Source organism: Lissotriton helveticus, chromosome 1_1, assembly GCF_964261635.1.
Source record: "Lissotriton helveticus chromosome 1_1, aLisHel1.1, whole genome shotgun sequence".
In the NCBI taxonomy this organism is placed as follows: domain Eukaryota; kingdom Metazoa; phylum Chordata; class Amphibia; order Caudata; family Salamandridae; genus Lissotriton; species Lissotriton helveticus.
In genome coordinates this window covers 1058012192-1058038928 of record NC_136057.1, presented here as the reverse complement: position 1 = coordinate 1058038928, position 26737 = coordinate 1058012192, and the positions used below count along the sequence as shown (strand labels likewise).

Sequence of the window (26737 nt, the reverse complement as noted above, 5' to 3'; positions counted from 1 at the left end):
GCATTGTGTCCATTAACTGTTGTTTTTGCAAATGTCACCCCGAGTGGGATGGGTATGTTCAGACGTGAGTCCCATGCTCTCCACCCACTGGAGTCAAGCTATCCTGGCTGAAGACGGCTGATAGCCAGAAACCAGTCCTAGGATGCTTGATTCTGGTCCAGGAAAGACATGACCTGTCAGTTCGGGCTGGACTGTTCCCATGAGGCACAGGGTGAAGGCTGATTTGCATATGGCCATGTCTGAACTGGGGTGGTGTGGAGTGCAAAAAAACGATGGATTTAGGCCCAGATCTCTGTACTGGGGTGAATGTATGACATTGTTCTGCATTCTGTTCATCAACTGTTGTTTTTGCATTTGTCACCCCGAGTGGGATGGGTATGCTCAGACGTGAGTCCCATGCTCTCCACACCACTGGAGTCAAGCTATCCTGGCTGAAGACGGCTGATAGCCAGAAACCGGTCCTAGGATGCTTGATTCCGGTCCAGGAAAGACGTGGCTTGGCAGTTCGGGCTATACTGTTCCCATGAGGCACAGGGTCAAGGCTGATTTGCATATGGCCATGTCTAAACTGGGGTGGTGTGGAGTGCAAAAAAACGATGGATTTAGGCCCCGATCTCTGTACTGGGGTGAATGTATGACATTGTTCTGAATTCTGTCCATTAACTGTTGTTTTTGCAAATGTCACCCCGAGTGGGATGGGTATGCTCAGACGTGAGTCCCATGCTCTCCACACCACTGGAGTCAAGCTATCCTGGCTGAAGAGGGCTGATAGCCAGAAACCGGTCCTAGGATGCTTGATTCCGGTCCAGGAAAGACATGGCTTGGCAGTTCGGGCTGGACTGTTCCCATGAGGCACAGGGTCAAGGCTGATTTGCATATGGCCATGTCTGAACTGGGGTGGTGTGGAGTACAAAAAAACGATGGATTTAGGCCCAGATCTCTGTACTGGGGTACATGTATGACATTGTTCTGCATTCTGTCCATCAACTGTTTTTGCATTTGTCACCCCGAGTGGGATGGGTATGCTGAGACGTGAGTCCCATGCTCTCCACACCACTGGAGTCATGCTACCCTGGCTGAAGACGGCTTATAGCCAGAAACCGGTCCTAGAATGCTTGATTCCGGTCCAGGAAAGACATGGCTTGGCGGTTCGGGCTGGACTGTTCCCAGGAGGCACAGGGTCAAGGCTGATTTGCATATGGCCATGTCTGAACTGGGGTGGTAAGGAGTGCAAAAAACGATGGATTTAGGCCCAGATCTCTGTACTGGGGTGAATGTATGACATTGTTCAGCATTCTGTCCATCAACTGTTGTTTTTGCATTTGTCACCCCGAGTGGGATGGGTATACTCAGACGTCAGTCCCATGCTCTCCACACCACTGGAGTCAAGCTATCCTGGCTGAAGACGGCTGATAGCCAGAAACCGGTCCTAGGATGCTTGATTCCTGTCCAGGAAAGACATGGCTTGGCAGTTTGGGCTGGACTGTTCCCATTTTTTTTTGTAAATTTCTTTTTATTGCAGCAAAATCAGAAAGGCATACAGTATGTTTAATCCATTCCTCTTGGTTCACAGTTGAAGCGCCGCTCCCTCACCCCTGTATCACACAGCCATTCAGCTCACACCCCGGAGGTCGAGCGGCAAAGTCACGGGCAAAAAGAAACTGCGCTGGAGCGTTCTGTGTATGTCTATAGCCACCAGGTGGGTGGGAAATGGCAGAGCTGCTTTTTGGTCCTAACACTCCCTCTCCCATGTCCCAAGTCCAGTTGAATCAAGAGTCATTTTACACCCTCCTCGAACAAACCCCCCTCCCTCCCCCCAACACCCTCATCCCCAACTACCCCGCCACCCTCGTCCAGGACCCCCCCTGCCCACCCCCCGCCCCCGCCCAGTCCCCTCACCCCCCCAGGCGTGCCAGAGTGTCACCTATCCGAGCTCTCAACCCCTCCAACAAGACCAGATCCGAAGCATGGCAACAGGATTTATCAGCGATCATTCGTAAACCATCACATTGGAACGCAAGGGTGGTGAAGCAGCAAAGTGGGCCTAAGCCGTCCCCTCGGCAGGCGGGCGCCCCGCCGGAGCCTGACTATGCACCGGGGAGTCCTCCTCTTCCTCGTCCAGGAGCGTGAGATCCAGGACCAGCCCCTCCCACGCCCTGGCTCTCTCCAGTGCCATGTCATTGTCTATCCTGAGCGCGGCCCGCAGGCGAAGTTCACCCTCACATCTAGCCCATTTAAGCAGTTCAGCCTTCCAGCGCTCTATCATGGGGCCCCGGGACGCCTTCCATTGGGACGTAATGGCCCGCTTCGCCAGGAGAAGCCCCAAGTCCAGAAACTTGCTAGTGACTTTATTCTTTGATGTGTGGGGGAACCAGTGTAGTATGCAATGTGCCATGGTGAGTTGCAGGTCCCTCCCCGTCACCTCCCTCAGAACCTCCACTACTTCCTCCCAAAAGGGCCCCAGCTCAGGACAGGACCAGAACATGTGCTGGAAATCGGCTGGATCTGCCGGGCAACGCGGACAGGTCGCCGGGTGGGCCGGGAAGTACTTATGTAATTTGTCAGGGGTCAGGTAAGCCCTATGTAGGACATAAAAGTGCACCAGCTGGAACCTTGCGTTGCGCGTGCCATTCCGGGCCCCCTCCAGTATGCCATTCCAGGCCTCCTCGGGGATCTCAGTCGCCAAGTCGGCTTCCCATTTCGCCTTCAAGGCCAATAGTGGAGCTATAGATTCCGAGACCATGCGTCGAGATAGGCACGTGACAGCCTTGACCGTCCCCGCCATCATCACGACGTACTGGCAGCCCAGCGACAATGGCGGCTCCGACACGCCCGGCCCCCAGTGTTTGCGGATCGCCGCCGTTAAAGCCGCATGAAGTAGGAAGTCCCCCCCCGCCAGCTCAAAGCGATCTTGCAGGAGGTCGAAGGGCAACATCACCCCGTTTTCGTACAGATCGCCCATGGATGACAGCCCCTGCTGATCCCAACCTTCCAGCCCGTGCCACGAGCCCCCGTGCGGCAGTGCCCCGCAGAGTCTAAGTGGGATCTCAGGTGCGTACGGGACCGTAATACCGCATCTCCGGCGATACCTGTTCCAGCATTTTCGGGCCGTCGCAAACTCCTGAGTGAGGTGGAAATCCCCCATCGGAAGTCCCAGGACAATCCGGGACAACACCTGGACCGGACCCGCCGGCTCTCCCGATCCGTCCGCCCCTCTCCTAGCCCGTGCTACCCACTGTGTCAGCCACTGCAGCTGCGCCGCCAAGTAGTAGAGCTCATAGTCCGGCACTGCTAGACCTCCGTCCGCCCGAGGGCGGAGAAGTGTGGCATGGGCCACCCTGCGCCTGCCCGCCCCCCATAGAAAGCCGATGACCATCGATCGCAGCAGTCGAAAGTAGCTCGCCGGGATCCAGATCGGGAGGGTCCCGAAGAAGTAAAGCAGCCGCGGCAGGGTCACCATCTTGAGTAGCGCCACCCTCCCCATGAGCGATAATGGGAGCGTGCCCCAAAAGTCGAAGTTCCCTTTAGTGTGCCTGATCGCCGTACCGATATTCCCCTCAAGGATATCGGCTCTGTCATGAAAGATCGAGGTGCCAAGGTACCGTAGGCTCCTCTCTTCCCAAGTCACGCCCTCCGTAGTGTGCGGGCATGCTCCCCGTGGGCGGGCCGGGAATAGGTGGGACTTCGCCCAGTTCACTCGGAGGCCCGAGATTTTACTCAGCGATTGCAGGAGAGTCTTAGCTCCACGCAGGGAGTCCGTCGAGTCCGCCAGGAACATCAGCAGATCATCTGCGTATAGTGCTATGTGGTGTACTTGGCCATAGACGTCCAGGCCCTGATACGCCTGGCCCAGCCGGGCCCGCGCCGCAAGGGGCTCGACGGCCAAGGCAAACAGCAAGGGGGAAAGAGGGCATCCCTGACGGGTGCCCCTGCCCACCCCGCACATCTCAGAGATAACCCTCCCTGTTCTGACTCTCGCCGTCGCGTTCGTATAGAGCAGCCTCGTCCAATCTACGAAGCCTTCGCCAAGGCCCAGTGCTCGTAGAACATTGGGCTGGACTGTTCCCATGAGGCACAGGGTGAAGGCTGATTTGCATATGGCCATGTCTGAACTGGGGTGTTGTGGAGTGCAAAAAAAATGGATTTAGGCCCAGATCTCTGTACTGGGGTGAATGTATGACATTGTTCTGCATTCTGTCCATCAACTGTTGTTTTTGCATGTGCATTAACTGAAGCAATAATCCCTGCTGGATTACCGGCGGAATATGTAGACTACTTCGAGGTGTTCGACGAAGCAAAGGCTGTGGCTTTGCCTCCTCACCGTTCCTTTAACTATCGGATCGACCTGGTCCCCGTGGCTGATTTGCCAGTTAGTAGAATTTATGCCCTAACCGAACCAGAGACTAAATATCTATGTGACTACATACAAGACATGCTACAAAAGTGGGTTCATAAGACATTCTACATCACCGGTATCATCTCCTATCTTTTTCATTCCGAAACGAGAAGGTGGTTTAATGGCCTGCCTGGACTATCGCGCCCCTAACAAGGTGACGGTAAAAAATAAGTACCCTCTTCCTCTCATCTCTGTTCTTCTTGATCAAGTGCGGGGAGTCAAGGTATTTACCAAGCTTGACCTGCGTGGGGCCTACCACTTGATCAGAGTAAGGGAGGGAGATGAGTGGAAGATGGCGTTCATACTAAGTTCGGACTTTATGTGTATTGTGTAATGCCTTTTGGCCTTTGCAATGCTCCTGCTGCTTTTCAATTCTTTGTAAACGAGATACTCAGAGAATACCTAGACCTTTTTGTAATAGTATACATTGAAGATATACTGATTTACTCACAGTCCGATCAAGAACATGTAGATCATGTAAAGAAGATGTTACAATGTGTTCAGGACAACCAGCTTTTTGCTAAACTTGATAAATGTACCTTTCATGCACAACGCATGGATTTCTTAGGGTTTGTTATTTCACCTGATGGAATCCACATGGACCCATCCAAGGTTTCAGCCATTTTCAATTGGTCAAGCCCCAGTACAGTAAAGGAGGTGCAATCCTTTTTAGGGTTTGCCAACTTCTATAGAAGGTTCATCGAGCATTTTTCAGATGTTATCACACCTATCACTAGACTGTTAAAAAAAGGGTCCCATTTGAATGGACTGAGGAAGTGGAATTAGCTTTCAGGACCTTGAAGAATAGGTTTACTTCTGCACCCATTATTACCCATTGTAATAAAAGAGCCACTCTTGTGATTTTGGTACCCTATGATGACCCTCACCACCATCATTTTAATGAACTCTAGTGTGTTCCTTAATTTAGGATGGTCCTGCATATGCCTGCTTCTCTTCTGTCCTGTAATCTTGCTGTCTTTCAGTGGGAGCTGTTACGGAGTGGAACAGTATTGCCAAGAGCAGAGCGTGTGGGATGTGCATTTGAAGGTGTGCAGAAATGTGTATTGTGTTGTGCATTGGTGAGAATTATGAGTTCTGCCTATTGACTTTGACATTGTTTAATGTAATTTTGTTTTCTGCCTTTACTTTGCTTTATGGCAGTGCTTAGCTTTGACATGCTTTCAAGTCATCTTGCTTTTCAATTCCATCTTGCTATGGGCCTTTCTGTGTGCATGGCCTAACTAACTCCATTTTCATGACTGAAGTTATTTTCTGTGCTTGCACGTAGCTGCAAAGTGTGGAGGGCATCTCCTGCTCTCCCTCCTGTTTTTCACACTTTTCTGACTAGAGAAAAACGGTTCTTATCAGAGGAATGTACATGGTCTCTCTCGAAGCCATAGCAAAGGCCTGATCAACCGATGTTGTGGCCTTGGAGCAGACTGGTACGGGCTCTCATGAGAACGAGGGGGCGAGGCTTGCTAGAAGCTTTGTTATGTTTGGATTTGTATTAAAAGCGGGGCCTCCACTGGTCTGATGGAAGTTTGGTGAATTCAGAGTGAGGGCAGACGTGTCTATATCTCGGACTGAACCCTGATTGCTGAGCTCTGATCCCCGGCTGTGTGAAGACTTCCCCGGGCCAGAAGTGGGCAGTGTGTGCATCAGGTGATGTATTGAGTTTTGTGGTTATTGCCATTGTGATGTGAGCCAGTGGCTGTGATGGTTTGAGGTGTTTTCTTTATGGTGTGGGAGGTGCACATCCAGAGTGATCCCCTACTCTGTATATATATCTTTCTGATCTCTTGCATGACGTCCAGTGTATCTTACCTTATATCAGTTGTTGCTTGTTTATTAATCAGTATAATTATTGATTCATGCCATTTAGATTATGAGTTTGCTCAGTTATTGATTCATGCCTTTAGATTATAGGTTTGCTACATATATTTGAATCTAATGCATTTGGTATCTGAGACAGCCTTTGTTTAGAGAGTAATATGAAATAAACCCCAAGCCTTGTTCTAAAAGTGATAAGAGTCTTTGCATTTTGTTAAATAAAACTCCTTTTCAAAAGCTGCTGTCTGTTTTGTGTTTAAGTCTTGCTGTGCCAGGAGTGGTAAGACATGCTTAAAAGTGTATTTTATTCAAAGGTGCAATGATATATTTGCCTCCCAGGTGAGAGTGAAGTAATTGGGTGTCGCTTATTGGTGAGAAGCCACATTCAAAACATTTTTGGCATAGTCGGTTGCAGGATATAAACATTGATTTAAAAGGGGAAGAAATATGTTTTCTAGAAATTAAAGCAGACTCTCAGATACCAATTGATATATGTTTATATTTGGATGGGAGGTAGCCTATATGGTGTGCTAGCTCATGAGTGAGCTCATTGTGCTGGGTGGAGTGAGAATTGGAGTGTGTGTTTAAGTGTGTTTTGTAGAAAGTGCTTAAAAATAATTTGCTACGGTAGGCAGAAAGGGCTGGATCCCTTTCAAGTGTTTATTGAGAAATGCATACAAAATATGTTCAGCTGCAGTGTGAATTTGAGACATGAGGGACACAGTTTGTTGTAGCCAAGAAATACCTCTGCAATGTTAACCTGTCAGAATAAATTATTGCAAAGATAAGTGGGAAACTTACCAGACTTTGGCAGAAAAAGGAAACGGTTTGTATCATGCAAAATAAGTATAGGAAAAGCAGAGGAAGGGTTAATAGGAGAACAGTGCGTTTAAAAGTTGGAATTGACTGGAACCTTGAAATGTAGGATGTTCTTTGTTTGAAGTCTTTGGAAAAAGCACTTGAAATTGTTTGGTTTCTTTGAGAACATGATAAAATAAAAGGAGCATTTGCACTTGCTTTCCCAGGCAATTTAATGAATTTGGTCCTTTTCTGAAAATGCCTGGAAAGAGTTTCTCGTTGTCCTGGTTGTTCTCAATTTGTAAAATGTAACAAATGTAAAAATATGGTCTGATTAGAAGTACTAGAATGTACATTATTTTAACATAGGAAGTGATTCCACATGAGGTGTGAATCTGTGCTGCACAGACACACATTTTAAATGTGCACTAGGACAAGTGAAATACAGACTCATGGTCTGACAGGGGGCAGTTTATAGCTTTGAGATAAGAACAGAAGAAAGGTAGACAGTGGTGTATTAGTGTTGAATAAAATGTTTAGCTTGTAAATTCTGTTTCATTCTGACAAGAAGTGAAAGGGTTAAGAAAAAATGTGAGGCTGTTTTCCGTCTCAGACATGAAATGTGACCTGGGAGTGGATGGCACGTAAAAATCTGGTGCAGGAGGAGAAATTAAATAACCAGTCAGTGATGGTGAAGTGCTTGCGTCTTTGAGTTAGATGTTTGGGAGGCTTGCAGTGAGAACATCCAGCAGCGCTGAGAAGAGGTCAGGATTTCTGTGAAGACTGAGGAGAAATTCCTATGGGAGGGGTCATCCCAGCTCCTTTCCCCAGCAGACAGAGACAGCTTCTTTGACGTAGATGTTTGGGAAGCTTGCAAAGGCGCAGGTTTCCTTCCCCCCCTAACCCCCCCCGCCCCCATGAGGAGAGTCGCAGAGCAGATAGGAGCAGATGAAAGTTGGCAGGACTGCATGGCACTTCGGCCTCTGAGGAAATAAGGTGTGGGCCAGAAAGAAGGCTCTGCTTGTTATTTTTGGCAAGAGACAAGTTAGGTTCCGCAGAAATCTTAGGAAGGCGGTGCAGCGCTTAAGGGGGATTGAGAAACAGCACACAGAGAGCAGCTTCTGATAGTTTGAAAAAAATGAACTAGGAAAAAGGTACAGAGAATAGGAGTTAAAAGGTGTCCTTTTGCCATCCTTGAAACAGATTTGAACATTAGTTGAAGAGATGTATTTTTAAAGCAATTTGAAAACGTTCGTTTTTTTTTTTTTTTTAAAGAGAGAATTACACATGTGCTCAAGCCATTTGTTTTGACCAGCTAGGATGAGTCAGATGTGAAAAAATGTGAGTTTAGAGAACGTGAGGAAAATGAGCAGATCAGTTTTTTTATTTTAAGTAAACGATCGCTGTTCGTAGGTGTTCGTAGGTATAAATTAGACATGTTGGTGGATAATGAATTTTGTTTTACATGGAGGAATGTTATCTTAGGAAATGAATGCAACAATGTTTTAACTCAGCACAAGCAGTTTGTGTAGAAAGGTTTTAAAATGTCAATTTAGAAATGCGAGTGTATGTTGTGTGCCATTTCAAGTGAAATGTGTTCTTTATTGTTTTTGTAATGAATAGGGATAGGAAAAATATGTTTTTAAAAGTTACAGATACTTTTGTGTTATTGCACATTGACAGATATTGGACAGAGGGCATTAAAATACTATTTGATTTCTCAGGTCCTGGTAGAGATTGAAAATATAAGATTCCCCAGAGTGTGCTGCAAAATACAGTTACGGAGCATGACTGAACCTTTGATTTCCTTACAGATGACAAGGCTAAAGTCTTGGAGACACGATTCAGATTTGGTGTGCATACCTAAATACGAGGAGATAAAGATCATACAAGCAGGTGGGCAGAAAATAAAGGGATTTCCCCTAGATTTAATCAGAATTGTGATTCTTATGTGCCAGAATGCACAAGCCAGACAAGTCCCATAGAAAGTGAAATGCCGGTTGAGGAAAGGAAAATTACCGGAGCAGATGAATTGTCTTGGGTTACTGTCTTGGGTTTCTGCCAATAGATAAGGGGAGCACGTATCCAGTAGTGAGTGGAGAAATAGTCGAAAAGGAAACTGCCCCAGCCCTTCTTGCTGTGCATTGAAAAAGAGTTGTATTCTCATACCAAGGATTCAGAGATTAAAGCGTGGGTAGAATTCTCAGACAATTCCCCAGAGCTAGAGGAGAGCTATGCAGACAGTGATGAAAAATGTTTTTTGCAAGAAGAGTGATGCTTTTTTCATATCATCATACTGCAGCGCCTTGGTGTGCGTATGGCGCCCAGTCCCCGTATGAGTGGGATTCCCGCCCCTTCCCGCCCACTAAGCCTGGAGTGATCACCGGACAGTGGAAGCTGAAGTCCTGTGGCTGACCGGACCGGATGTGGTCCTTCTATGCCAAGCTCACTGAACTGATGTGTTGGAGATGGAGATGACGCGACTAGCGTGAAGGCTGTGTGCCTGTGAAAACACAGTTAGTTTTCAGGTGTATAGTGAGCAGCACAATGTGCTGCAATGGAAACTGTTTTATTGACATTGACATGAGATGAAAATATAATACATGAGGGCTGGGTGTCTTTCACACAGATTAACAGTTTTTCTGAGCATGTAAGAATGTGAAAAACAGACATTGTGAAAAAGGGCGGCATATTCTCTATCGAGTAGGGTACGGATGTTCTCAGTTGCAGTAATCAGGGCAGCCTTGATGCTGTGGTTGGGTCGGAAGCCTGATTGGGAGGGGTCCAGTAGGTTATTACTCTCCAGGTGTTCAGTGAGTTAGTGGGTGATGGCCTTTTCCAGGACTTTGGCGGGGAACAGAAGTGAGATGGTACGGTAGTTCCAGAGTTCATTGGGGTCTGATGAGTGTTTCTTGAGGAGGGTCTGGCCTCAGCGTGTTGCCAGGCAGTGGGAAAGGTGGCAGCGGTTAATGAGGCATTCAGAATGGTGATGAGTTGGCGGCTGATTAAAGGACAAGAGGGCCTGTAGTCTCAACGAGTCCTCCTGGATCTGCGTTCAATCACGACCCATAACAGGGGGTCTTGGACCCGGGGATGCATGTACACCATTTGTGCCAAATGTAAGTCTAGACAGTAATGCTCTGCAGAGGGTAGGCTCAGTCCCCCTGCTGATCTATGGCGACAAGCTTCCGAATTGCAAAGTGAGGTCTCGATGAACCCTAGATGTAGACCTTATTGGTCTTGTCTATCTGACACAGGGTCAAGAGGGGTTCTAATTGGGAAAGCATGCCCACATGTACATGATTCAGGGGAGGGTAATCATTTTCACCACTTGAGTCTGTCCCCAGAGAAAGAGATTCAGGTGGCCACCTCATGAAGTCCAATCGTATTTGCTCCATAAGTGGGTCCAGGTTATCTGCAACAAGTGCTCTAGGCCCCTGTTAATTAGGATGCCCATATACCTAAGGTGGGGATTCTTCCACTGGAATGGATAACCGGCTATAGAGTCACAAGTGGTGACAGCGAAAAGGCCTTGATCTTTCCTATGATCCGTTCCAACTGGCGCAGGGCTACTGCTAAAGGCTCCAACGCAAGGAGAAATAGTAGGAGGGAGAGTGGACAACCCTGATGGGTACCCCTGTGGACAAGGAAGGGACTAGAAAGAAAGCCCCCGCAAAAAACCTGCGTAGAGGGGGGGTCATAGAGCCAGCTCACTCTGGAGATGAAGTTGTCTCCAAGACCAAATTTCCAGAGCGCAGCAAAGAGGCAGTCCCATTCTATCCTGTCAAAGGCCTTCTCTGAGTCCAACGACAATGGCAAGGACTCATTTGGAAGGTCCGCTGCTAGCCAAACCGCATGAGCTAACATGTGAAGATGGTGGCAGGATAAGCAGCCTGGGACAAACCCCACTTGCAAATGGTGAATGGTGAATAAGAGAGGGAAGGACTCGCATGAGGCAAGCAACTAGAATACTGATCAGTATCTTGACATACCCATTGAGCAGGGTTATGGGGGCAATAACTGCAGCAAAGAAGAGGGTCCTTTCCTGGTTTGGGAAGGATCGAAATCAGCGCACTATTGGACAGTAAACCCAGGGAGGCTGTGCGATCAGCCTCAGTGAAAGCATCATGAAGAAGATCCACCACATTGGATTTGGTGCACTTGTAGTACTCAACCGGGAAGCTGTCCGCACCGAGGCTTTGTGATAGGGTAGATCTAAGATAGGGTGCTCAATCTCTTCCTTGGTGGTTGCAGCCAGAAGCAGCTGTTGCCGGACTCTAAGAGGCATGGTAAGCGAATAATACCTAAGAAGGCGTTTATCTGCACTGGTCATTCGAAAATTTCCAGGGAGTAGAGTATCCTACAGTAGGATGCAAACACATCTGCAATTTCCTGCAGCTTGGTGACCAATGCCCCGGAGTCAATGATGATAGCGGGAATGGATATTACGGTCTCCCTCTGCCTCAGCTCCGTTGCCAGCAGACCTCCCACCTTCTCTCACTGTTCATAGTGCTGGGATTTCAACCTCTGTAGCACATACTCGGCTTTGGAGGTAAAGAGGGTATTGAGATCGATGCGTGCCTTCCCAAAGCTGCGCCTGATAATAGCGGAAGGGTGGGCCGTGTAAAAGCATGCGAGGCAGGATACAGCTGCTTCCAGTGCCTTCTGATGCTCATCCCTATGCGTGTTGGACATGGTTGCATCCCTCATCAGCTGCCCTCTGTTGGTCGTCTTTGACAACGGCCACAATGTCAGGACAGAGTCAACCGAACCATCATTATTCTCCTGGTAAGTATGCACAAAGGCTTTAAATTGCTTCTTGCCCACTGGGTGGTTGTAGAGGGACAAGTTGAGAAGCCAGGGCTTGCAAATTGGCCGTGACATGACCAGATTGACCTCCAGGGCAATAAGGGAGTCGTCGGACAGTGCTGCTTCTAGTATTGAAGTCTCGCAAAGAAGGGAAACCAAGAGATGAGCCATCAGAAAAAAATCCAACCGTGATTGCGTGCCATGAACCGGGGACAAGTATGTGTATACTCGGTCTGTTGGATGTGAGAGATGCCATATGTCGTGAAGGCGATGATCAGCCTCAAGATCTCCTAAGAAGTGTTCCGAGGATTGTAAACTATGTTAGCCCAGCAGGGAAGTGAGTCAGAACCGCTGGCAGTCAACGGAATGTTGAAATGGCAGACAAGATCAGACAGGAGGAAAAGGGGGGGAATAGCAAAAACAGAAGAGAGGGCGAGGGGAGAAGAGAAGAAAATAAGAAACAAGTATTAGGGAGAAAAGAAAGTGCAGTGCACAGATAAACCCAATGCTATGCAAATCAAAAATCAATCATGAACAGCGTGTCTTATCAACTATTGAAAGCGGGTCTACACAGGAGGGACCATCCCATCTGGAAGACCCCGGGGGCCCAGAGGTCGAGGGGAAACAAGAGTGCTGGGAAGCTGGCCCTGCAAAGAATTCAAAATATTGGCAATGGCAAAGATCAAAAAGTGGGTGAGTGATGACGTAAAAGAGAAGAGCGAAAGGCTACATGCAAGCCCATTCCAACAGAAGAGCAATTGATGTGATGTGAGGACAGGGCACACTGTCTAAGCACTAGACAAGATGATGCACAAGGGGTGGGGGGGGGAGGGCAGCCAGTAGAATGTATATTCGGAGTATGGGGAGCATTATGATAATGAACTAAGATAAACAAATGTGTCAAAGTCAGCCAAGGAGAAAAAGTGAACCAATCTGTAACAAACATGCAGTCTACTTTACTCAGTTTGCAGGCCAGGGAAATTCTGAGGGATCAATATTTGTGTCTGATACATCTGCCATCAGACTGCAGGCAGGCCCAGTTTAAGTGGCGAGCTGGATCTGTCACGCCCGCCCCCCCTCCTGTGTGTCTTCGGCCACCGCTTCTAAAATCATCTCTTTTTCACGCTGCATGCGATTATTTTTTTCCTGGTGCTGGGGCCTTCGAGTATGTTTCAGGGCTCCTCAGGACAAGTGGGTGCCCCTACACAGCAGAGAGGTCAAAAGTACACTGGGAGATGTCCATGTCCCCTTCACGTAGTCTATTCAAAAAGGTATGAAGGGGGGCGTGGCCAAGATGGCGACCTGAACGGACGCGGGTCTCTGTGGCTCCCTGCCCCGATCTCTAATAGCAGCCTTGCAATATAGCGATATCCCCCCAAAAACCTGCAGCTGAGGGTCACTGAGCGTTCACTGCAGTGGTCCTGACCATCGACGTGACTGACGGACCTGCACGCCCCCCGGAGGGGCCTGGAGGACGAAGGGCCGGCGGCCACGTTCTCTAGACGGGCAGCCGCCCGCAGTACGCGACAGCTTCGCGCCAATTCCCAGCGGAGGATAGGGGGACACGGAGACCAGCCCGGAGCCTTGGGAGCCGACCGATGGACTCTTGCCGCCCGGGCACGATCATCGGGTGAGGGTGTAAAGCACCGCCTGCGGCCGCGACGCATCGGCCGGCGGAGTGGAGGAGAACCGGCCGGCAGTCACGAAACCCGAGGCCCCGGCTTCTGGGCCTACGGAGCAGTGCACGCCAGGCTGCAGCGCAATCAGAGGAGGAGTGGAGTCGCCCGGAGTCCTGGGTGCCAACGAAGAGACACCATCTGCCGGGGCCCGGTTGGAGGAGGGGAGACCCAAGGCACCACCTGTGGCTCTCGCGACCCTGCCGGCGGAATCAGAGAGAGCCGGCCGGCAGTCGCGAAACCCGAGGGCCCGGCTTCTGGGCCTGCGGAGCAGTTGCGCGACAGGCTGCGGCGCCGACCGAGGAGGAGGAGAGTCGCCAGGAGTCCTGGGTGCCAGCGGAGAGACACCATCTACCAGGGCTCATTTGGAGGAGATGAAACCTAAGGCGCCACCTGTGGCTATCGCGACCCGGCCGGCGGAATCAGAGAGAGCCGGCCGGCAGTCGCGAAACTCGAGACCCCGGCTTTCCCGGCCTGCAAAACCTCACTGCTGGCACCGGCGGAGCGTCCCATCAACTACTCGAGCGCCCCGGAGGAACACGGAGCGGTGCACCCGACAGTAGATGCCCTCTCCTTGACGGGGGCTATACCCGGAGGTGGCGAAGGTGTGGGACAGCAATCCAGCAGGAGAGGCGGCGGAGCTTCCTGAGGAGCAGTAGAGGCGGGGAGCCTGCGGCCGAGTGCCCTTGGCACCCCCACGATCCGGAGCTGTAGCACCTGCAAGCATTGAGGTGAGGAGGGGCGCTGGTGGGCGAGAGCTGGTGACTCGGGGGGGCATCATCGAGCCCCCGGAGCTAGGCCCATATGACCGGAGAGCAGTTTGACACTAGGAGGGGATAGCCAAGCCCTGCTACGCGCGGGGGAACAAGCCACAAAGGAGGCTTCAGCTGTTGCCCCGACCCTCACGGGACTGATCCTCTGAAGGGGAACGCGCCGCATTGTGCTGCCCCTTGCTGCAGAGGCAGATAGGCCAGGGACTGGCATTAATAAAGACATCTGCACGAGCGAGGTGGGGGCAGAACATTCCCGAAGCACCAGCGTCACTGTGCCCCCGAGGGGCTGCCGGGCCGAGCTGTCTACAGGCCTTGAGTAACATTACCCGGTTACTGGACACGAAACACTGGGAAGGTCCAGCCCTTAACCTCGTGCCCGGGAACGGGCTGGACGCAGTGAACGCAGGTGGGCCTAGGCGCGCAGGCGCTCTGCCAGGGAAGGTACGCGGAGGGGCATCGGTATCGTGTCCGAGGCCTGAGGAAGAAACGCTCGGGCACGGCCCAGGGGAAATACGGCTTGGCCCGCACAGATCCAAACCCCACGACACAACCATTTAGGAGGGATCCGGGGTTCCGGGTGCACTCCAGGGAGGGATTGCAGAGGCGGCGGCCTGGCCACCACCTAGCCCGCTAGCTCTGACGAAGAACGCCTGCCGAGGCATCTACCCAGGTCTACCGGACGCTCAGAGTAGCCTACACGATAGGATTGGGGAACGTCGGGGTCTGGATTCCAGAGGGCGGCGAGGGGCCCCGGCACCAAAAAGGCGGAATGGCGAACACAGGCCGCAGAAGCAATCGCACAATCACCGATATGCTGACAAAAGCCACCCCCAAGGGTGGGAAAACTCAGGCGCCCCTCTCGCCGACAGCTACCGTTACTGAACCCCAGCAGGAGAAGGAAGAGGCACCTATCACGAGGGCCTTCCTGGAATCCCTCTTTAACACCCTAAGGGATGACTTCCAAGCGTTAAAACAGGACATAGCGGGGGAGCAGAGGGAGCTCCGTAGAGACCTTGATGGACTGGGCGAACGGGTTGCCGCAGTGGCGGACGCAGGCCATGCCCACAGTGAAGAGCTGGTTCATCTTCAACAAGAGGTGCTTCGCCTACAGGAACAACAAGTGGACCTTCAGGCCCATGCGGAGGACCTCGAGAATCGTTCCCGAAGGAACAACATCCGAGTTCGGAATGTCCCGGTGAAAGCAGAAGGGAATAGCGTTGCCAGTTATCTGCAGGACCTCTTCAGAGACATTCTTGGAGAACCGCCGGACTTTGCCATCCGCATCGACGGAGCGCATAGAGTGGGCCTAGCGAGACGTGCGCCGGCCCCACCACCAGACATTCTTGCATATCTCCCGGACTTCCCCCTGAAGGAACGGATCCTCCAAATGGCGCGCCAGAAGCAACCTCAGCAATTCAGGGGTGATTCCATCGCCTTATTCCAGGACTTGTCGGCCACCACGTTGCAGAAACGGCAAGTTTTCAAGAGGGTCACGGAGTTCCTCCGCGAAAATGAGGTACCCTACTCTTGGGGCCACCCGTTCAGAATCATTTTAAAATGGCAAGGGAAATTGCACCAGCTCTGTTCGCTCAGTGACGCCTGTACCCTATTGAAGCTCGACCCCCCGGAAGACGACAAGATGGAGGGAAACTCACCGCCTGGTGCGCAGGGAGGACCCATGCAACGTTCCAGGGAGGGATGGCAAAAAGTTTGGCGGCGGCGCCGATCGAGGGGGCACCTTAAACCAGACACGGTGACAATTGCCCAGGAGCAAGCAGCTGCCGTCCAGGCGGTGGCTAACGATACCAGACTCATCCTGAATAACGGAATGAGGGGGGGATCCCTCCGCACTTCGCAATATTGAGGGGGAGGGGCGGGGGGGCCAGAAGGGTTGCCGCTGCCACGTTCCCACCAAGATGACTCTCTACGGACCTACACGCTGTATGGATAGGCCAGAGACTACGGTTCACAATGGAAGTTTTCCAGTTGGGGTGTGGGTGGGAAAAGATACAGGAGACTGTTCAGGGGAGGATTGCGGGGTGGGTGAGGGAGTTGGGGGGGCTGTGGAGGGGGGGGAGGGGTTCTTCTAGTTCAGGGGAAGAGGTAACCGGTGGTGGCAGCCCACTTTTACCTGTGCTGGTTGCTTTGCATGGGCAGGCCGATGGGGGGATAATGGACTGGCTGGGAAGTCGCAGAGCCTTTCACTGCAACACGAGGGGGTGGACGGACATGACACCAGATGGTCGGCCCCCGGGGAATGGTGGGGAAAGTCACGACGTGAGATGTATGCCTGAGGGCCTGAGTGCCCAACTCCATACAGATACCCTGGGTTACAAGTTGCAATGCCTATTACAATAGGTACTTGGAATGTTAGGGGGCTCAACTCCCCCCAGAAGAGGCAGAACGTTTGGAAGTACATCCTAGACCACCATATAGACATACTTGCGCTTCAAGAAACTCATCTAATGAAAACCGAGGACTCACTCCTGAAACCTAAATTGTACCCGCTTATTTATAAGTCTTCCGCTCCTTCCAAGCACAAGGGGGTGGCACTCCTATTTCGTTCTTCCACTCACTTTCCACCCCTGGGCATACTAAATGACAAAGACGGTCGATGGCTGATGGTCAAGGGGCGGCTGAAGGGGAAGCTGTGCACCTTTGTGACGCTTTACGCCCCCAACAGCGGGCAGAAAGACTTCCTACTCACACTTTTGGGTAAGGTGACGGACTTTGCTGAGGGCCCTCTATTTCTACTAGGGGATTTCAACTTGGTTTGGCACTCCTCTCTTGACAGCACGCACACTAACCGCTCTGGCCTGGGCTTCTTCCATCCTGACACTCAGGGGCTCATTCAAGACATGGGCCTGTTGGATACCTGGCGCGCCCTCTATCCACACACCAAAGACTACTCCTTTTTCTCCCACGTACACCACTCCTACTCTAGGTTGGATTACATCTTCGCCAGCCAGTTTCTACAGGGCGGGCTAAAGGAGGCTAAGATATTCCCCATCTCCGTATCTGATCACGACTTGTACTCAATCTGCATGACCTGGCTTGGCAATGCCCCCTCGCCAGCCAGGTGGTATTTCCCAGCATCCCTAGCCCGGGATAAGGAATCATGTACCCTACTACGGGAGACTATAAGAGACTTTTATGAACAAAATAAACCGGTGGACACCTCTGAATATAATAATTGGGACGCCCTTAAGGAGGTGCTTCGGGGCAAGTGCATAGCGCTTAACTTCGCCTTAAATAAGCAAAGGACAAAGGATAGGGAACTGTTGGAGGAGGAACTGGAGTCTGCCGAAAAGGCCCACAAACTTACACCCACAAGGCAAACGCTTCGCAGCCTCACAGCCATCAGAGGCAAGCTGCGAGCTATTTATAATAACCAAGCTGAATTCACTCTCCTTAAATTAAGGAATCTGTCCTACACTCAAGGCAATAAAATAGGGAAACACCTAGCGCGGCAACTGCGCGACAAACGAGAGCGGGAGTGCATAGGTGGTATCCAAGATCCCTCGGGGGTGCTCTCCCACAGGGACGAAGACAAAGCTAATCTGTTCGGGGACTTTTACACAGCGCTGTACTCTGCAGACGTTTTAGACCCTGACGCTCAGCGAGCCTTTCTTCGACACCTACCTATTCCACAGGTCTCCCCGGACTGGAATGATGAATTGACGGCCCGATCACACTAGAAGAGGTGCTCTCCGCTATCAAAGCTTTGAAACCCAACAAAGCACCGGGCACTGCACTTTTTTATAAAACTTTTGCAGCCGACCTCGGTCACCACTTGGTTCGACTGTTCAACCAAATGCCCTCCGATGGGGACGCGGCGATTTCTATGACTCAAGGGGTGATATCAGTGATCCCTAAGGCGGGGAAAGACCCAACACTTTGTGCCTCCTATAGGCCTATCGCCCTTTTAAACATTGACGCCAAGCTTTACTCTTCGATCCTAGCAACACGACTACACGGCCTTATGCCACTCATTATCCACCCGGATCAATCAGGCTTCATAGCGGGACGGCAAACACACAACAACACCCGACGCATCATTCATCTAATTGAGAAAGCTAACAAATTTAAAATCCCTGCCATCCTTGTCGGGCTCGATGCGGAAAAGGCCTTTGATCGTGTTGATTGGAAGTTTCTTATGGCCACGCTTCGGGCGTTTGGCTTCTCCCCCAAATTTATACAAATGCTTCAAGCCAATTATAACCTCCCGAGTTCTAGAGTCTCGGTGAATGGCGTCCAGTCTGCTCCCTTCTATCACTCCCGAGGTACTAGGCAGGGGTGTCCCCTATCCCCCTTACTGTTTGCCCTTAGTATAGAACCTTTGGCTATCGCCATCAGAGAACACCCAGGAATTGAGGGCCTACCATTCACAGGCGAATCCCATAAAATATCACTCTTCGCGGACGACGTCCTCTTGTCCCTCTCCAATCCAGGAACGTCTCTCCCGCACCTGCAGTCAGTACTGAGCCGCTTTGAAAAGGTGGCCGGCTTCAAAGTCAATCTGACTAAATCCTACATACTCAATATTACTCTCTCCCCGATGGAGGCCTGTCACCTCAAAACACTGTCACCCCTAGCATGGGCGGCCTCCTCGCTTCAATACCTGGGAGTGCAGCTTACGCCAAAGGTGGAGCAATTGTACAAGGCCAACTTCCCTCCAGTTCTGACCCGCATCCAAGCGGAGCTCACGAGATGGAAGCCACTTTTCCTCTCTTGGTTAGGGCGTATCCACGCCGTAAAGATAGCCCTCCTTCCCAGATTGTTATACCTGTTCCAGTCACTTCCCATAGCGATGGACAGAGATTTCTTTAGTAGGGTGAAGACAATGATCCTGCGCTTTATTTGGCAGGGAGGGCGGGCGCGTCTCCCTTTCCACGTGCTTCGACGTCCCGAGAAGGAGGGTGGAGCTGGCCTCCCTGACATGCAACTTTATTATAGGGCAGCCCAACTTAGAATTCTTGTTGAATGGTCCCAGAAGGAATCCGAGAAGCACTGGCTCCATATGGACCGTAGTGTTGCGGGTAGGACGATCTGGGACCTTATCTGGCGTGCAAAGCAGGACAGGCCCAAGAACGCCTACCTTAGCAACCCGACACATACCACTTTGACAGTTTGGGACTCTGTGGCGACACTGGAAGGCTGGTCTTCCTTTCCTTCGCCCTGTACCCCTATCCATTTCAACCCGGCTTTCCCCCCTGCACTCCAAGATGGGCCATTTGACACCTGGAGGGAGGGCGGTTGTCTGGCCTTGACCCACCTGTTCCAAAATTATGACCCCCTCACATTTGACAATTGCAAGTTTCGACTATGGGGTAGGAGATTCTGAACGCTTCCACTACACTCAGATGCTACACTGGGCCCCAGGTCCCCAGATACGGGAAGGGGGCGACTCGATCCCTCACCACATTTGAATCCTTCCTAGTTAAATCTTCCAGCATGAAAGGTGCCATTTCCTTCCTTTATAAGCTCCTGCTATCCTCAACAGCGTCCCCTCGGCCGCGATACATTACATTGTGGGAGGGGTTGGGGTGGGGGTTTGGAGGGAGTTCAGTTCCACTGTTTTACCTCATGGTTGCTATCAATGGTTTCTTTTCTCCTTTTTCCCTTTTTGAGCCCCAGGGGGCGATCCCTAATCGTTTAAGAGCAATAGCCTCTACCCACTGATGGAACCATTTGCGCACAAGCTCTCCCCCAGGGCCGTAGGAGCCCAGTACACTGCTACTGACATTGATGCTGAGAGAGATTTACTGACGCGCCTGTTACCCTTTGAGGCTGTAACCTGTCAATGGATCTGTACATGGGGACCGGGATTGGTGGGCCTAGATCTTTGTGCTCCTTCTTAGCTTGTTTTGCCTGTAGGCTTTTGATCTGGTCGCCCCTGTGTGGGAACATGGGCGGACTGTGCCATGAGTTGTTTTCAAAAAATTAATAAAAATATCTTTGATAAAAAAATAAAAAAAAGGTCTGAAGGTCTCCTGGATCAAAGAAGTTTTTGGATTTGCCATCCATGGTGATAACAGCTCGAAGGGGCAAAATTTGATGTATCATTTCTGGAGGAGTAGCCAAAGGGAAAGGAAAACCTTTCTCTGTACACCTGCCTTTTTGGCAACGTCTGTTGAAACCTGTATCTTGTGACCTTCAAAGTCATAGGTCCCCTGAGCCCTTGCCGCTGTCAGGATCTTCCGTACCTGCTCATGCCAGAGGAAATAGGCAATATGTGCTCTTTGCATCTCAAGTGGAGGCGAGAAGGTGATCTCAAGGAGGGTTGGTAAGGTAATCATGAGGAAAGTCTCCGAGATCTGTGCCTTCTGCCCTTACAGGGGACCAAAGATGCATACATTATCCCTACGCCTTCAATACTCAAGGTCTACAATTTTATCACACATGGAGTAAAGTTCCTGTCTGGCAGGAGCACAACCCTGGACTCAAGAGAGGACAGGCAGTGGTCCAGCGCCTCCACCTGGTCTTGGAAACCAGAAATCTCATCACTTATCAACTTTGTTTCGGTGGTGAGGTGCGTAATTTCCACGTCCTTCGCCTCCAGTCAATGACCCACTGAAGTTGCCTCTGGGGATCAGGTCCATTGTTGTCTCCAAAGGTCCTACCAGAGAGGATGAAGGTTTTGTTTGGGAGACTACCTCGGTGATGAGCAGCTGCCTCGTTGATTTTCCAGATACCATCCTGGTCCGGTGCGCTGTTGAACCTTAGCAAGTGGTGATATCCAGAGGGAGAGCGATGCTGGTGTAGTCTGTAACCACAGGCGAGGCCAATCTGTATCTCCTCCTCTTAGCCAGGGGACATAAGGGTTATCGATTTAGTGCAGACCTCTTTGGCGGTGTCCACCCATGTCAGAAATGACGCATATCAGTGGCAGACCAGGGTACCAGGTTTAAATTAGCAGTACATCGGGCCCTCTGGGAAGGAGCGGATCATGCCCTAATCTATACTAGGAGCCAGCAATTGCCTAAGACCATGGAACCCATGTCCTCCTCTGAGGAGGTATCCAGCGTCATGGGTGAGAGGTAGGCTGTATCCAGCTGTGGGCACTCAATTCCAATGCATAACCTCAGGTATCAGGGTAGGTCAACTTCAGTGTCCTGGAACTGAGGTAGGCTGATCGCAGTCACAGGTGGCCAAGGATACCAATTATTGCCCCGTAGAGAGAAAGTCCAAAAAGGTTGAGGGAGATGCCTAGGTTCTGATGACTGCACAAACAACAGTTGATGGACAGAATGCAGAACATTGGCATACATTCACCCCAGTATAGAGATCTGGGCCTAAATCCATCGTTTTTTTGCTCACCATGCCATTCCAGTTTGAACCCAGTCATATGCAAATCAGTCTTGACCCTGTGCCCCATGGGAACAGTCCAGCCCAAACTGCCAAGCCAGGTCCTCCCTGCACTGGAAACAAGCATCCTAGGACCGGTTTAGGCTTTCAACCCTCATCAGCCAGGATAGCTTGATTCCAGTGGCATGGAGAGCACGGGACTCACGTCTGAGCATACCCATCCCACTCGGGGTGACAAATGCAAAAACAACAGTTGATAGACAGAATATAGAACAATGTCATACATTCACCCCAGTACAGAGATCTGGGCCTAATTCATCGTTTTTTTTGCTCACCATGACAGGTTCTGATGACAGCAGGCTTTGTCAAAACCTCCCGGGTGGTCACAAAAGAGAGGTTTACCGTAACAGTATGAGAAGTGGGGAAGGGCGCCCAGTTTCCTCAGGCATCTCAGCGCAGGTATCCAGTCATTACTGCCACTATTTTTTAATTGCAGTGACAACTTCACATTCATTATTATTTTCTGTAATGTATGCCTAAATTTTGTAGCAGACGAATTACAGAGGCTGAGAGCGGCTGTCCATGGTGCTGATACACCACTCTGTGCAGCCGAACAAGATATGACGTAGATTGGGCACCCTGCAATGAGGCCAGGTGACTCTGTGTTGCCACCAGTATTTAATGGAGTGTGAACATCATCTTCGAGATGAGTTCTCAGAAGTCCTAACACAGGAGGGTGCAAACCCAAATACTATAAGGACCGAGGAACACAGTTATCAGCATTCTTCCCACTGGGTCTTCTAGCGCAACGGAGCTCCAGAATCAGGCAGCCATCTTTGTCAGCAGCCAGTTCTGCCCCGCCACACCACCTCCGGTCAGAGGGCAGGCTCCACCCCTAAATTTTTATCCATTTGTGCTAAAAACATTTCTGTTAAAATCTGCAGGTTATAAGCAGATGATGATCTATGTGAAACTCAGCAAATCCATAGTTAAGCCGAAAAGGCCACGGCCACAAAATTGCATAATTCCAGTAGCCCTGACCTTAGTCCAAGTGTGGAAGCATTCAGTCAATCATAGGTTTTGTTCTGGAGGGGGATTCTTTCAGTACAACAAATATCTTTTAAAACTTTTCCCACTGTATGTGTGCTGTGGAGTGCAACATAAAAGCAAAGTTTTAAACATATTAAGACTTTTGAACGTTGCTTCACTGTTACATCTGCCTCAAGGAGATGTAATTGTTTGCTCATATCCCTGTCTATAAATGATAGTAGATCGGGATTTGCCTCAAAACTCATGAGAGGTTGCATGGACACACCCATGTGCCAACCATGGTAGCTAGATGCAAAGTAGTGCAAGATAGGGCATACTTAGCAGCTTTCCCACACAATTCATGATTTACTTTGGAAAGTAAATTCACCACAACACTTGTGATGCAAACTCAGCACAAAGTGTTAGTAAATCTGAACCTGAATTTTTTAACAGGTACTTGGCAATATTATTAGGACAATTTTTGTTCTTACTGCATCTAATGCAAGTGGGTGTTTTAATACCAATCCAGATGTGAAGGGGGCGTTTTGTTTCTAGTTTGCATTAGGGCCCATGGCACCTTTACTTTGCCACTGATTTTGGTAGCTTGCACACCATACGTGCTTGCATAATATGTTATTGCAGGTCTTCAGCGCACACAGCCTTAGCTGCAGGCACGAAGCACCTTTATTTCCACACATAGAGGAAAAAATATAGGCAACATTGCTGCTCAGTATTTCAGATTTTCACTGTATTATCTACTTTTGCACTTTAAATCACGATTAAGCCTCTTGATGCAGCTCTGCCATGAATATACAACTCATGGCTGGCAAATCTGATTGCTTCTAATTACTAAATTACTAGTAAAACCAAGTAAAGAAACTCACTCAGTTTTCCAAATACAAGGCAGAATCCACGATCCAGGAGTCTCTGTGGATCTTCACAGACAATGCAACCCTGGCAAGCTAAATGCAACTTCAAAGTCTGCTGTGCTATCTTTAAGGCATTGCACTAGAGTAAACCTGGCTACCTTGTTTTTAAAACTCAGTGGGTCCACTAATGCATGCATTGCCAGCAGCACCTTCCTGGCCAGACTGGAAATGCAAAAGGCTTGTATACTAACAGGGTTTCCTACCTTGCATATGAAAGACAACTCTGGAACTACCTCTTTTTACAACCTCTCTTTATGACCTCTACTTGCACCATCACTGGTGCAGTTCAGAAAATATCTTGTAGCCATCACATACTTCCCACCATTCTAAGCTATATAACTTGACTCACTGTCTTTCCCTACTGTGATGCTGCTTCTGATCCCTGTATCTATGCAGTTTTATTTTCCCCTGTTCATATTATAAATATAACAGCATGCCTCTGTAGCCCCACATGCAAGCTATATACTGTGCAGATGTATGTACAGCACTTCACTGTAGTTTTGGTCTAGGTTAGTATTTTACAATCCCCAACTATGAAAATCCAATCAAAAGGCATGTGGGAGCAGATAATGAGCACATGGTGCACAGAGCCAGCATATGACTTATTGTCTAAATCACTAACTTAGGAACCTGGAGCACTGGGTTGCAATCCCAATTTACTCACTAAATGAAAACTGTGTTTCTGTCTGCTGGCGCCCATTACATCACCATCAAAATTCTTAATATTTGGGTTTCTTTCATCAAGATTTTAGTTAATCTCTGCCATCCAATGTATAAGTCAGCACTACTGCTTCCAAATAGTGAGCTGTCCAAAGCAAGAGAATCTGAGATTTTATATGGCAGGTTACAGCTCCTGATGACAGCAGGGTCACTGGCATGGCTGAATACTTCCCAATTCGGGGGGTGCTACCTGTGTACTTATTTATTAGCCCATTCCTCAAGACTGTCTTAACTGGTGAAGGAAGGGTAATAGGCCTTCAGTGTGATTTAGAATGTATGTTCTACAGCACTGGTTTCGATATAGGAGTAACACGAGATTATAGCAAGGCCACTGGTGACTGAATTACACCAAGGTCTGTCAATGTGCTCACTTGGTTGAACCTTCTTAAGAAAACTAACTTTTAGCATGCTTTGATTCATATCACATACCGTTTCCTGAAACTCCGTATGTCCTTCTAAGCTTTCCGGCTGTTCCTCAGGAAGATGAACCGTCCACGTAAGAGGCATCTGTAAGAACAATGATTGCAGACTCAGAACATGCTAGCATTCACATCACTAAATACACAGTTCTCATTCTTAACACTGCAGTCAACCATTTCTCCTTCATTTTGAGTTCCTGTAGAAATGGGTACGGCGCACTCAACATATAACCATCCACCCTTTCTCCACATTTTAATAAGATTCTCTCCATATTGATTATCAGCATGGTGGACACTGCCTGCTCTTCTCGATCATCAGGAACTCCACACTATCAATTGCCATCCATCACTGCACACTTAGAATCTTCTGTTCAAACCCTTCTACCTTTAGAAAAAAGGGGGCAACTAAGTAACTCAGGGACCTGGGCTGGACACTTACTATCTACAAGCATTGCCATAGCCAATAGGTCTTTCCTTTGGGACCTTATAAGTGTTTAGCCATCCAACAGTTGATGTTGTTGTACCAAGGATATTAGGCTGCATAACTAAATACTTATAAGATCCCAAAAGTGAGATCTATTGGCTACGCTAATGCTCATTTCCAGTAAGTATTGGTAGGTTTGATCTGCCCAAATGTTTCTGAGGATGAAGCTCTTATTGCACCCAGTACCTATTGGGGAGAGGATGTAGCCTTACAGCTAGAGCTGCTGACTTTGGAGCTGAGGAACTGGGTTTGAGCCTCTGCATTGGCTCAACATTCTGTGATTCTGGGCAAATCACGAAACATCCCCCGCCTACGAAAATAATGAATGCGTCCCTGTGTAATGTGACTGGTGCTCATCTAAAGCGCTTTGGATCGAATTCGGGCTATATTAATCTGCAACAAAAAACGCAAAATCCATTATTTTATATCTGTGGTAACAGGAACTATGGCATAGATCGGACATTATTAGTCAGCTAGTAACGTGTGCCGCTGGGGAAACAAGGAAGGAAGGAAACATGAAGGAAGGTGAAATGGAGGACGAAAGGGAAGACTGAAATAAACAAATGAAGGAAGAGTGCAAGGACGGGTGGGTGGATGTGGTAAAGAAGAATGGAAGGGTGGATGGATTGATGGATGAGCGAAAGGGTGCTTGGCGGATGGATCTATTTTTGAACAGAAGCATTGGAGTGGAGTGGTCTGGCTCACTGGTTAGAGGCGGCAGACCCGGAAGCAGAGAACGGCCCGGGATCAGGGTTCAATTCCCGACGCGGCAGGGTCGTGGACCAGGGTCAGCGGACTCGATAATTCTCGCCTCGGTGCCTACTCTAACCAGGGATCACACTCTGCAACTCGGGGCATTAGCTTGCCTCATCTCTACAACGGCCCCCCACATTCGCCGGGGATGCCTGGTTTCACCTTGGAGATACCCAGTAGGGACCATCTCACAGGGATAGCCAGGACGGGTTCCCCAGCGGTCTACAGCGCCACGACGCCTCAGGGCAGCAGTGCGCTTTACAAGACACATACATTTACATTGTGGCTGGCTGGAATGGTGGATGGAGGGATAGACGGTGGAAGAGGGAGGAATTGGATGTGGAAGGATAAATGAACGGGAGAATGAATGGATGGTTAAAGGGATGATGAATGGGGAGAGGATGTGGCATAATGGTTAGAGTAGTCGACCTTGAAGCTAGAGAATCAGGTTCGAGTCCGGGCAGGGACGCTCACCATCCTGTGATTCTGGGCAAATCACTCAATCTGCCTGTGTCTAAGAAAAACTAACGTGTCCGTCTGTAACTCAACTGGTGCTCATATAAAGCCTCTGATACCTTCGGGTCGAGTTTGCGCCATCCATTCATTCCCCCATTCTTCTGTTAATTTACCCTTACACATGTATACAGTGTTAGCTGTAAAGATAAAGGAAACTTTTCCAGGATAACTCTAGCTTGTATTTTACTGACTCCCACATTCATAGGAGTTTGGTTCCAAGAGTGTGAGGGATGGGTGGATTGTATTTGGGGGCAGGGGGGTGTATTTTAATTTTCTGGCAACTGCCTTGCGTGGACT

At 49.7% G+C, this 26737-nt stretch overlaps 1 protein-coding gene across 1 annotated transcript in view; it reads right to left on the bottom strand.

Annotated features, from left to right (window-relative positions):
- Positions 1-26737, bottom strand: part of LOC144820832 (uncharacterized) — a 933795-nt gene that overhangs the window by 326553 nt on the left and 580505 nt on the right. The window contains exon 18 of the mRNA XM_078677961.1: positions 24698-24775. Within this exon, the coding sequence (XP_078534087.1) occupies positions 24698-24775 (78 nt within the window). The remainder of the gene's footprint in view (positions 1-24697; positions 24776-26737) is intronic.